Genomic DNA, 12,596 nt, shown 5'->3' with positions numbered 1-12,596 from the left:
AAAAGTAAATAAAAAACATTAAAAAAAATTTTTTTTATTTTAAAAAAGGAAAAGTTTAAGTCTCCATTGTTGTCTTCTTTTGTGTTAAATATTTTCAAGTGCACCATTTTAATCCTCTCATTTCTTTTACTACATATTTTTAGAGTTCTTTTCTTGGTGGTTGCCCTTAGGATTACAATTAACACCTTAATTTATATGATCTAGTTCACACTGACACCAACTTCATTTCAACAACATACAAAAGCTTTGTTCCTATATAGTGCCAGTACCTCTCTATTTTTGCTGATGATTTATGTCCATCAACACAGACTTAGAGCTATTTCTTTATGATTTTTCTAAGTCAGAAAGAAAAAAAGAATTATAAACAAAAAATACATGTGTGTCACCTATTATATTTACCTACATAGTTATCTTTGCTAGTGCTCTTCATTTTTTCATGTGGATTCAATTTATTTAGATCTGGTGTGCTTTAATTTCAGCCTGAACAACTCTCTTTAGTAATTCTTGTGGGACAAGTTTCCTCTGAGGAAATTCTATTGTTTATACACACACACACACACACACTTAATTATAATTAATTTTAATGCAGGCTTCATGCTCAGCTCAGAGCCCAATGCAGGGCTTGAACTCATGACCCCAAGATTAAGAGCTGAGCTGAGATCAAGTCAGACGTTTAACTAACGGCATCACCAGGTGCCTGAAATTCTGTTTTTTTTTTTTTAATCCTAGAATGCTTCGTTGCGCCTTCATTTTTGTGGGATAGTCCTGCTTGACGTGAAGTTCTTAGTTGGAGTTTTTTTCCTTTTAATACTCTGAACTGGTCATTCAACTCTGCTGACTTCCACTGTGATGATAAATCAGCTGTCAACCTTATTGAATACCCTTTGTATGTGATAAATCAGTCACTTCTCTCTTGCTGATTTTAAGATTCTCTCTTTTCTTTTTGGCTTTTAAAGTCTGTACTAGGTGCGGACCTCTTTGAGTTTATTCTGCTTAGTTTGTTAAGTTTCTTGTAGACTAATGTTTTTCATCAAATTTGGCAAGTTTTTGTCATTTTCTTCCAATATTCTTTCTGCCCCTTTCTCTTTCTACTTACCTGCAAGGACTACCATTATGCATATTTAGCATATTTGATGTTCTACAGTTCTCTGAGCCTGTTCATTATTCATTCTTTTTTCTTTCTGTATTGGACCAGATAACGTCAATTCAAAATCTTCAATTTTGCTTCTTGACTATTCTTATTTTTGACTGTTCAAACTTGCTGAGACTTCTAGTGATTTTTTTCCCATTTATGGTACTTGTCAATTTCACCATTTCTAGTTTGTATCTTTTTATAACTCCAATCTCTTTATTGAAATTGTCTACTTGCTTTAGTTCTCTGAATAATAGTTAAAAAGCAGATTTAAAGTCTGTCTGGCAAGTCAAACATCTTGGCGTCTTCATGTACAGTTTGTTTTGGGGCCATATTTTCTTTCCACATCTTTTCATTTTTTTTCAGTTTCTTAATTTATTTCGAGAGAGAGCAAGCAGGGTAGGGACAGAGAGGGGGACAAAATCTCCCGATGTGGGGCTCGAACCCACAAACTGTGAGATTATGACCTGAACTGAAATCAAAAGTCAGATGCTTAACCAAGTGAGGCACTCAGGCACCCATTTTTTCTCGAAAACTGGACATTTCAAATATTATAACGTGGTAACTCAGGAAATCAGATTCTTCCCTTTGTCAGGGTTTGTTATTACTATCTCTTATAGTTGTTACTTTTTGTTTAGTACCTTTTCTGAAGCGATTCTATAAAGTGCCTTCTGTGTTGTATGTGGCTACTAAGTCTATCTGGTCAGCTAAGGGGTTCGTTCATCACTGGACAGAGATTCGCTTAACCATCTGGAACCAGTAAGTTTCCTAGTCTTTGCTGAGTGTGTAACTGTGTGTGCTGGGACACACTTTCAGTCATCAGCCAGGCAGGTGACAATTTTTCCTGCTTGTGCAGAGCCTCAAGGTCAGTAAGAGTTGAGAAATCAGTGCCTTCTTAGGTGTTTCCTGGGTGCTGGCACAGCTGTACACAGCCCCTGGCCTATGTGTGGCCTTCTAGATTTCTAAAAATATGTCAGAGCTTTTCAAAACCCCTACGATCTCATCCCTTAACTTTTCCTTTTAAGCTTGCTGGTTAGTTTGCCCCAATCCTTATGCACCACCTTGGGCGGCCTCTGGGGAAAAGGCTTTAGGCCTTTTAGAGTGGACCTAAGTGCTAAGTCAGCAATAGCCCTGCAAGTGGGATCTTCCAGGAAACCACCAAACAGGACAAAGAAAGAGAATTCTCTGGGAATGAGGCTTTGAAGGAGCTCCCATTGCATTCTACTCCCTCCAGGGGCTGCCAGGCCACTGGCTTTCACTGGGATGCAGGCAGCGGGTATTCATGTTATCACGGAGCCGCAGAGGCATCTGGGGACACGAATGCCTCGAAGTTTACTGTTCTCACTGACATTCAGCTGTTTTGTTTTCTTTTAATATTCACTCCATAAAAATGCCGTAAGTATCTGTTTAATTTCCAGAGTCCTGCAAGTTGATTCTGATAAATTTTGCCAATTGTTTCAGAGATCACCCATTTTTGCTGATGCCACTCAGGTTTTCTTTTTAAGAATGCTAATAAGCAAGTTTATCAACTTACTTTTGGGAACTGTGTGTGAACAGCAGCTATAGCTACCATGAGAAGATAACATAAGAACAGTATTTCCTAAGAACATTTTAATCAAATGAAATCCACACTAAAGTCAGGCTAACAGGCTACGGGCATGCATACTGAGCATTTTGCATAAAAACTGGTAAAACACTAAGTGATTTTAAAAAACGTAATAACATTGTTTTAAGATAGTAAAAGGCAATTCCAAGGTGAGATGGGGACACAGGAAAGGGGACCAGCATCATGAGGAAGTGCTAGGGTGTCTTTGGGAGTATAATCTTGAAACCCAAGAAGTCCTCTTTCCCTGCACTTACTGTCTCTGAATAAAAAACCAGCAGAAGAAGTTCCTGCCCCTTGCTTGCCCTCTGTCATCCCAGATTCTACACGCTCCATGCAAACAGGTGCCCTGATCTGTCCTGTTCACAATGCGTCTCCGAGGCAAAGTTCAGCCTCTCACAGAGCAGAGTGTTAGAAATATTTGATGAGTGAGTGATGACGTGGACAGCCAGAATCAGAACCAAGCGCCTCAAAGAAATAGGAAAGGAGTTTGTGGCCTTGGCTGAGAAGCATGTGGGTAAAATACCTCATTACTCAGCTTTCTCCGACTTTGGCTTGTCTGTGGAGTCTGAGGCAAAACTGCTCACTCTGGCCCAGGATCTCAGTACCTGGCCCAGAGATGGTCTGTCAGGCGGGTAAATGCCAAACACCACAGTGAGAAATTCATGTTAAGAAATTCAGAAGGTATAATAAGCAATCGGTCCCAGAAAAGCTCATATTTTCATGTGAATTGAGTGTGGCATTTGCTTACAACGCAGTATTCAGGGGAACAAAGTTTTAACCCCACGTTTATCTGGGTCCAGAACCCACGTCCTCTCCGCACGACCACACAGTCCCCGGTACCTTGGATTTATTCCCTCCGTGCAGACAAACGTGCAATTGTCAAAGAACGCAACTAACATCCTTCAACATCTAGATTCTGTAACCCAGTTCCTGAGCACAGAAGGAATCTTCTGATCAGAGTGTAGTTTCTATGTGTAAATACCTTTTAGGAGAATGATGCTAACTATGCCAGCAAGAGAATTTGGTCTCTGGGTTATTTCCACTTCTTTCTGTAAGTTGGCATCTGGTTTGTAAGTGTCACTCTCCTGTGAGTTGGTTAACACGAATAAGTATACCCCAAGAGCAACCAACTCTGCCCCCAATTCCCCTCCCCCAAGTGAGTATATGAACTAAGGCTGGGGAATGCTGTGAGGCCTCTTGGCAGCCAGCCAGTTCCTGGGGACAACACTCTCAACTCTCAGCCCACTAACTCTGAAAGGGTCCCCAAGCTGCACTACACGGTGCCTTCCCCTATGACGCAAACATATGAAATCTGCCTTCTGCCTTCACAATCAGCGGGAATGACACTTTAAAATAACAGTAACATGCATTTGAAACTCTTGTCAACACAAAACGAAGCACATCATCTCTGATGGGTCACCGAAAAGACCAGGCGCTCCAGAGACTAGATCAGCTGTAACAGAGGCACCCTCCCCTGACCCCAACACAGTACTGGCCAGAACCCACACAAAAGGAGGCCGGATCCAGGACCAGAAGACGCCATTCCGATTCCAGAGTTATCACGGTCAACACGCAAACTATCCCATCAGCTTCCTCATTTGTAAAGCATAGTAAACTGCTTGTTTCCATAATGTTACGAAAAAAAAAACGGACCTGACGAAAGCTTCCTCTGTCTGTCTGTACAGAAAACAAGTCCGATCAGGGTTCCAAAACCACCTCAACTTCACTCTTGCTGTAGCTATGAGACCCTGAACAAAACAAGTTTCCGTCTCATATAAGATGAAGATCTTCAATTCAATCTATGTGAAATAAAGTGTTTCAATAAAGGAGGAAGTTAAAAAAACAACCAAGGCGTAGACAATGGCTGCTTTTCATAATAGCCCTGTCAGCTAAGGTCTTCAAGAGGCAAGTTCAAACAAAAACTTATAAAAGAAAATTATTTCCAACTCTGCAACATACTCTCGGGTGAGGAGGGGTAAAATGTTTCCCCACTTGGTGAGATAAGTTCTAAACTGATTCACATTTTACTTTTCAAGTCTTCTTTAAATCCTGCCTGCCTGCCTTCCGAAGTCTACTACCCCATGACATGGAATGCCAATGAACAACAGACCCTGGGAAACTGAGGTGTGGACTCAGAAGTTAAAAAATACTTTTTCAGGGCGCCTGGGTGGCTCAGTCGGTTAAGCCTCTGACTTTGGCTCAGGTCAGATCTCAGGTTCGTGGGTTCGAGCCCCGCGTCAGGCTCTGTGCTGACCGCTAGCTCAGAGCCTGGAGCCTGCTTCCAGTTCTGTGTCTCCTTCTCTCTCTGCCCCTCCCCCTCTATGCTCTGTGTCTCTCTCTGTATCAAAAATAAATAAAACATTAAAAAAATAAATAAATAAAAATAAAACTCTAGTAGTCTTGATTTAAAAAAAGATACTTTTTCAATATGCCAGTGATCTGAAGAGCCAGGCTCTACAGAAGCCGCTGCCAACAAACCACCACCTAGTTTCCTAAGCACATCGGTATAACTCAGTCTCTCCATTACTCTGTGAAGTAACGGAGGCAAGCACTTTTATTTTCACCTAACTCCCGAGAAACGGGGGTTCAGAAAGGCTACCTGACTTGCCAAAAGATATAGCGGCAACCCTCAGCAGCACTAAGGGTCTAACCAACATTTCTAATTCCCAATCTGGCATGAATCCCGAGATTTACACAGATTTTACCTGGCACGGTCGGTCCTCTGAGACCCTCCGGGTCTTGACCTGCGTGAAGCAGACCCCCTCGTCCTCCTGGCTCTCAGTGGCCCCACAGTGTTGTCTGAAGGGGGCCTCAGGAATTCCAGCATGCCGTGAAGTCTCTGCAGCCCACTGATGAAGCTGTTCATGGAGTCCAATGACGACACTTGGACGGGGCGGTTAACACCAGATCCCTGCCCGTGCTCCTCTGCAATTCCTGGATTAATGTTCCCCACACCATCTCCCAGTAGCCCCACTTCCTCTGTCCGGTCAACAGACACCTGTGGAGCAGGATGGAACAGTGGCGGTCCCCCTTGGCTGCTGGCCACTTCAGCGGATAGAGGCTGGATCAGGGGCGGTCCCCCTTGGCTGCGGGCCACTTCAGCGGATAGAGGCTGGATCAGGGGCGGTCCCCCTTGGCTGCTGGCCACTTCAGCGGATAGAGGCTGGATCAGGGGCGGTCCCAGGGGGCTGCTGGCCACATCAGCAGGAGCAGGCAGTTCTGCAGCATGATGCTCTACTTGCATCTGAAGACTATACTCCATTTCTTCATGAGCCATCACTGAAGAAGTAATTTTTGTAAAAAGTATCAGTAAAGTAGAGAAAACATGTCAGGTAGCTGATATAATTACATCTAAGTCTTGTAGATCTTCTGTTTAAGATCATTCTTGGCAAAACTGAGAATCTTCAAGAGAAGATTTTAGTTACTTATTTTATGTCAGGAAGTATTCAGTAATCATCAACTCTTTTCCTCTGTAACATGTACTTAGGTAACTAGCTTTCCGGCTTACTCTTTGAAAATGTGAAGGCAGGGGTCACAGTACTATCTTCTAAAACAGAAACACCCATGAAATAAGGAGACTGAACTACCGTATCTGAACCTCCTGCAGTTCTTTGTCAGGACCTGAATACAGACATTTACCAAAACAATTGCATATAATGCTACATACGATTTTAGTAGGCAATATTCATCTTTCACACCACCAAGTTACAAAGGATAAACAGAGAAAGGACATTTTCACACTTGCGAAATTAACTCAATACGAACTCAAAATAGAAATTTACCGGAGTTCTCCAAAAAGGCTGAGCAACCTTTATTTGCTCCATCCTTGTCATTATTTTTGTTTCTCTTCTCTAATGTCATGTTAGTCCATTTAACAAATATTTATTAAGTGCCTGTCATGTCCCTTTCATTATTTGTCTCTAATTCCATTATGTTAATCCATTCGAGAAATATTTATTAAGCACTTGTTAAGTAGTCAGATATCCCACAGAGGTGATGACAAGATAAAACTGTATAAGGATAAAACTGTATAACAGAGTTTATATATCCTAGCAAATGTGAGGATAATCAATGTGGAAATTATACATTGTGATATTTGGTTTTGGGAACAGGCATCACGGAGTACCACTTCAGGCACTCTTCCAGAAAGAGTGAAAATTGAGCCCAGGCATGAAGGACTAAAAGCAGCCAGCCATATGAAGAGTCAGGGAAGAGTTTCAGAAGGAAATCCGCGCACAGGTCCCTGATGAGCACAGGTTTGGGAAAAGAGAGAAACCAGGCAGATGTAAGGAGCACAGTAAGGAAGAGTGGAAGTGTGCGATGAGGCTGCTGAGGGAGAACACTAACACTAAAGGCTTTAGTGAGGAGTTTCTTCTCTCTCTCCCTCTTTTTTTTTTTTTTTTTTTTGGAAAGAGAGAAAACACTAGCAGGGAAGAGGGACCGAGGAGAGAGAGAATCTCAAGCAGGCTCTAGGTCCAGTATGGAGCCCAACACGGGACTCAGTCTCACGACCCTGGGATCATGACCTGAGCCGAAATCAAGAGTCAAGTCGCCCAGGCGCCCCAGGAGTTTCTTCTAAGTTAGGAATGGATTGTAGGGGGAGGCAGATTGCAAGCAAGCTAAGCAATTTACAGGCTGCTTATGGGAGTGCGAACTAGTGGTCCAGAAGCTTGGGCAAGAGTGGCAGCAGTGGAGATGGGAAGCAGGAGACTGCTGTAAGAACTCTCAGGATAGACATGCCACTTAAAATCATACGTTAAACTACCTAAGAAGGAGAGAGAGAAGGAAAGGGGCCTTGAAGGACTCAAAACCGAGAGGTTACCATTAAAAGGTTAAGTTACAGGACAAAGAGCCCAGAACAAAAACTATGAAGGAGGAGAAAAGCTGGGAGAGCATGGTGTCTTGGAAGAATGTTTCTAAGAGAGAATGGTCAACTGTGTCTAGTGCAGAAGAATGGTCACTAGATTTAACAACGTAGTAAGGACACATAACCTAGAAAAGAGCAGTTCCCACAGTGTTGGGGCCGGAGGCCACACTGGAATGGGCTGAGTAAACAGATGAATTACAATAAACATGGTGGATGAAGCTCATGTATCTTCCTTCTTCTAGTTATTCCTGAAAACCCTTGAACACGACACCCCCCTTCCTACCAAAGGCATTAAAGGATAAATCACAAAGACAAAGCAAACTCAAACAGGCCTTGAGATAATGCAATTTTTATTGCAACTGGTAACTTCTTGGTAGAGCAGAAAAGATGAAACCTCAGCGACTGCAAAGGGGGTTATTGTGCGCCGAGAAGCAAGTGGACTCCTGAGGGGCTTGGAGATACCAGGCTCCGCCGAGGACAGTGTTGAAATATGGAGCTGAAAAACAGGATTGGTTGAAAGCCTGTCTCAAACGAACAATAGCCAGTCAAACACCCCTCCACCTCTGCCGTAGAAAACTGGACGTTTGCACCAGACAGGCTCGCGACCAGCATGGGTGACAGCCCAGCAGTGAAAATAAGCCTTTAAGTGAAAGTCTACAAACTGAACAGTGTGAGACTCTTCCAACTCTTCTCTTCACCTTTTGCCCCTGCACAAATCCAGGACACAAAAATCTGGTTTATATTCCTCCTCTACCAAAGCAGGAAATTAGAGGACTGTTCTCTAGAAAAAACCAGCAGAAGAAAAAAGTCCTAAAAATACTGACAGTTGTGAATCCCCCAAGAAAATGGGTGAAGCTCTGTCCCTCTATCTAACAGTAAAAGCCTATTGCTTGATAGCTTGATAGGATTCAACCACTCATAGAGTTTCCAAACAGCCTCATGGGGGAGCATGGGGGCTCTCCTTAAAAAGGAACAAATAGACAAGGATCAGTTGACATTCTGAGTAAAGCCTCCACACGAGGGAAAGATCAGAACTGATAAACAGAAGAAACTTGGAGGGGACAAAGGGAAATCAATGCAAGAAACTGTAAAAAACAAATGAAAATAAAAAGCAAAAAAAAAAAACAAAACCCCACAAAAACAAAACACACACACACACACACACACACACACACACACACACACAAAACTCCTCCTCAAACTTACAAGAAAAGAATGCCAGGGAAGAAAAAAAGGACAAATAGGAAAATGAGGAAGAGCTCTCAGAAATGAAAAATGACAGATAACAGCCAAAATGAAATATTTAATGCAGGTATCAGAAGATAAAATTGAGGAACTCTTCCAGAAACTAGAAGACAGTCAAAAAAGACAATAATAAAATTAAAATGCTAAGCCAGGATATCTGATTAACTGAAGTCCTGGACAGAGAACTTAGAAAGTGTTGAAGAAAGTAAAACAAAATCTCTGGTCAAGATGGGAGCATAAGCTCTCTTCCCATTAAGAACTTCAGCACAGTGGATTTTCTTCAAAATCGTATCAGACAAAAAAAAGCAGATTATAAAGGAACCCACAATAATGCCATTTTTAGGACAATGAAAAACCACACTACTATCTGGACTTCCAAAAATACAGTAGTAGTAGAAAACAAGCCTGGGCATGGAAAATATCAAATTCAGGAGAGTTCAGAGGCTTCAACTCTATATATACGTTTTTTATTTCTTAAAAAAAAAAAAAAAACAATGGATGCAATCACAGCAAAAGGTTAGCTGAGATGGTGTGAACGCAGGTTTTTATTATTCTTTGTACGCGTCAGTATGATTAAATATTACAAATGAAATTTCTTCCCATCTTGTGTCAGTTCTCATTAAAGAACAACCAGTTTTGATTAGAAAAGTAAAGCAGACAGCTGAATCCAACCGATTCATCACGGTATACTCCATCACGGTATACTCCGTAGCATCAAGTACACAGCAGGTGCTAACTACCTAGTGAATTATCCACCACACACCTAACTGGCAGTCTGGAGCAAAGCTTCCCAATCAGTGAGCGGAAATATATAGCCCCCAGCCCTTGGGCTAAGGCAGAAGTGACCAGAGCCAAAAAAAGAAAAGATAAAGCCACCCCAAGCCTTGAGCAGCCTGTCCTTGACCTCAGCATGCCATATAATGCCACATTTTCTATGTGTGACTTTAGAGAACGTTAACTTCCCACGTGTCATCTTTCCAAGCTTTGTTACCCAGATAAAAGTCCATAACAGGTGGGGCGTTGGCCGCCAACTACAGGGTAAGTCGAGCCGATCTTGGCTCAAAGCCCCGTACTACTGTGACACCTTAGGCGGGGTTCTTAGCCTCTCTGTTCAACTTGTTCATTTCTAAAACGGGGAATAACAAAAGTATTTACGTCACAGTGTCGTTGTGAAGTAAAGCTGGATAAAACCAAAGATCAGGATCCTCCCTAAACTTGAAAATAGGGCAAGTAAAAGGCGCCGAACGGGAAAGCACTTCTATTTGCACAAGAAGTGCTGGAGGCTCGGCACCCAGGATGGAGAACGGCCCGCGGCGAACTCGTCTCCTGCCTTCCCTGCCCCTCACGCCACCGCCGGCGCCTCCCCAAGCAAGCCCGAAAGAGGGTAGGTTCGGTGCCCTCAACCCCGACCGTTGGGGCAGCCGGGAGCTACCGAACCTTCCCAAGCCGCCGGGTTCTGGGCCTGCCCGCAGCTCCCCTCTTGCGGGCGTCTCCAGGCCCTGCAGCCAGGGATCCAGCCCGGGAAGTTATCCTGGAGCCAGAGCCCCAAGGCCTGGGTGAAAAGCAAGCGCTCGCCTTACCTAAGGCCGGGGGAGTACACTGTGGGGCTTGGAAAATCGCTGCGGTGGCGGCCGTTTCTTCGGAAGAAGTCACACGCACCCGGGCTAGCAGCCCCTTCCTAAGCAGCTCAAGCTGCCCGCCCGAGTTGCGAGCGCGGGCTGCTCCTACTGGACAGCAGTCTTAGATGGCAGCCAATAACCTCTCTTCTTCTTCCTTTGGTCTCCGCTGGCTGAAAAAGCGGCACTCTCATTGGCTGGTCCTTCGTAAACTGACTACGCAAGACAACGCAAGAGAGGACCTTGTACAATTGGTAGACACCTTCGTCCATCACCTCGTGCCCACCCCACAAAGAGAAGAACCCAACTAGGGTTTCCCCGCTCTTCATTTGAACTTTCTGGCGGGAGAAAGTTGTATGAAGAAGATCTCTCGGATCTTTCCGGAGCCTGAGGCGTGGGACAATCCCGTTCATATATAGACTTTTTTGAGGTTGAAGAGCTCATGAAAAAGAATTTGCCGGGAGGGGGGAAAAGAGGTGGTGGGGATGGAGGAGGGCACTTGTGGGGAAGAGCACTGGGTGTTGTACGGAAACCAATTTGACAATAAACTACTTAAAAAAAAAAAAGAATTTGCCAACACCATCTCTTAATCCCAAACCATTGCAATAAATTGCTTGCTAATAGTAGCAAACTACTGTAACTGTGTAACTATGGTCACATTATTTGACAGCAAACATTTTTGAAGAATCTCACTTAAAGTTGAAATCTCACTTTTTAGAAGAAAGACCTAAAAATCTAACCTTTGGGCAGAGACTGCACATTGCCAAAATTTTATTTACTCAGCTATCAATTTTCAGTGGAATTGGCAGAGGAGAACATAAATAACTGAAAGTTATGGATAATCCAAATGTTTTCTCCTCTGAACCTGTTAACCAAAGTCAGTATTAGCATTTGAATTTTTTCTTCTTTTCCTGCCACCTAAGGGAACTGCTACTGAGCTATGTAGCATGGCTGAAAAGAGGAGAAAGAAACTTTATTTTGTAAACAAACATGAATGAAAAACGTATGTACTCATATACATCCTTCATGTTCAATGCAGCAAAATTAAAGGATGCAGAGAAGCAAAAAAGAAAAATTGTCTCTATCCAGAGAAGTCAATTTTAACTTTGTTTAAAATTTTCATCTAAGTATATACACTGAGATACAGATGGGATAGTGTTTTAATCTTAAAATATATTTTTTGAATTGGTTGCCATGTTAATAAATACATAGGCACATCATCAAATACTGGGTGATTCTTTGAAAATTTTTTTTCCATAATATTTTATTGTCAAATTGTTTTCCACACAACACCCAGTGCTCTTCCCCATAAGTGGAAAATTTTTTTTAATAAAAATTAATAGGTAACATCACGTGATAAAATTTGGACAACACAAAGAGCTACTTAGTGAAAAGTATACAGAATGTTTCTAACTGGTTCTGATATTCATTCATGATGGCCTGCTGGCCATGTTTACTAGTTAGGAGAGAAACAATAAAGACACAAGTCAGAAATTTATAGTCTTGGGCACCTGGGTGGCTCAGTTCATCAACCATCTGACTTCGGCTCAGGTCAGGATCTCACTGTTTGTGAGATGCAGCCCTGCGTAAGAGGCTGCTTGGGATTCTCTCTCTCCCAATCTCTGCCCCTTCCCTGCTCATGCTTGCACTCTCTGTCTCTTCAAATAAATAAACTTAAAAAAATAAAGTGCAGCAAATCCATAAAACTACAATATGCTGCAGATTTCAAAGCAAGTTGGGAAAAAGCAATCTCCTTTACCAAATATTGACAACTAGAACAGTGTTAACCTGCAGTCCTTTTGCTAATTCCCATAGCAAAGAGATCATAGACTTAAATGTAAATTCTGAAACTATAAAACTTCTGGGAGAGAGCAGGAAAAAAATCTTCCTGACCTTGGGTTAGGTAAAGATTTTTTAGATATGACTCCCAAAACCATGATTCATAAAAGCAAAAATTGATAAATTGGTTCATATCAAAATTTAAAACTCTACTCTCCAAAAGACATTGTTTGGAAAATGAAAAGATGAACTGCATACAGGTAGAAAAAATTTGCAAATCATGTATCTGACAAAGCACTTGTATCCACACTATATAGGGAACTCTCAAAATTCAATAATTGGTAAAACAAA

At 42.3% G+C, this 12,596-nt stretch overlaps 1 protein-coding gene across 1 annotated transcript in view; it reads right to left on the bottom strand.

Moving 5' to 3' along the window:
• The window catches only part of RFWD3 (ring finger and WD repeat domain 3), a 45,294-nt gene extending 34,753 nt beyond the window's left edge, over window positions 1-10,541 (bottom strand). Inside the window, exons 1-2 of the mRNA XM_029925780.1 lie at window positions 10,431-10,541; window positions 5,444-6,017 (exon numbers count right to left, since the gene is read on the bottom strand). Coding sequence (XP_029781640.1) covers window positions 5,444-6,015 — 572 coding nt within the window. The 5' untranslated portion in view covers window positions 6,016-6,017; window positions 10,431-10,541. The remainder of the gene's footprint in view (window positions 1-5,443; window positions 6,018-10,430) is intronic.
• Window positions 10,542-12,596: the final 2,055 nt, after the last annotated feature.

This window comes from Suricata suricatta, chromosome 16 (genome assembly GCF_006229205.1).
Source record: "Suricata suricatta isolate VVHF042 chromosome 16, meerkat_22Aug2017_6uvM2_HiC, whole genome shotgun sequence".
NCBI lineage: Eukaryota > Metazoa > Chordata > Mammalia > Carnivora > Herpestidae > Suricata > Suricata suricatta.
Note: the sequence above shows the minus strand (reverse complement) of the source record. Positions and strands in the feature narration are given on the sequence as shown.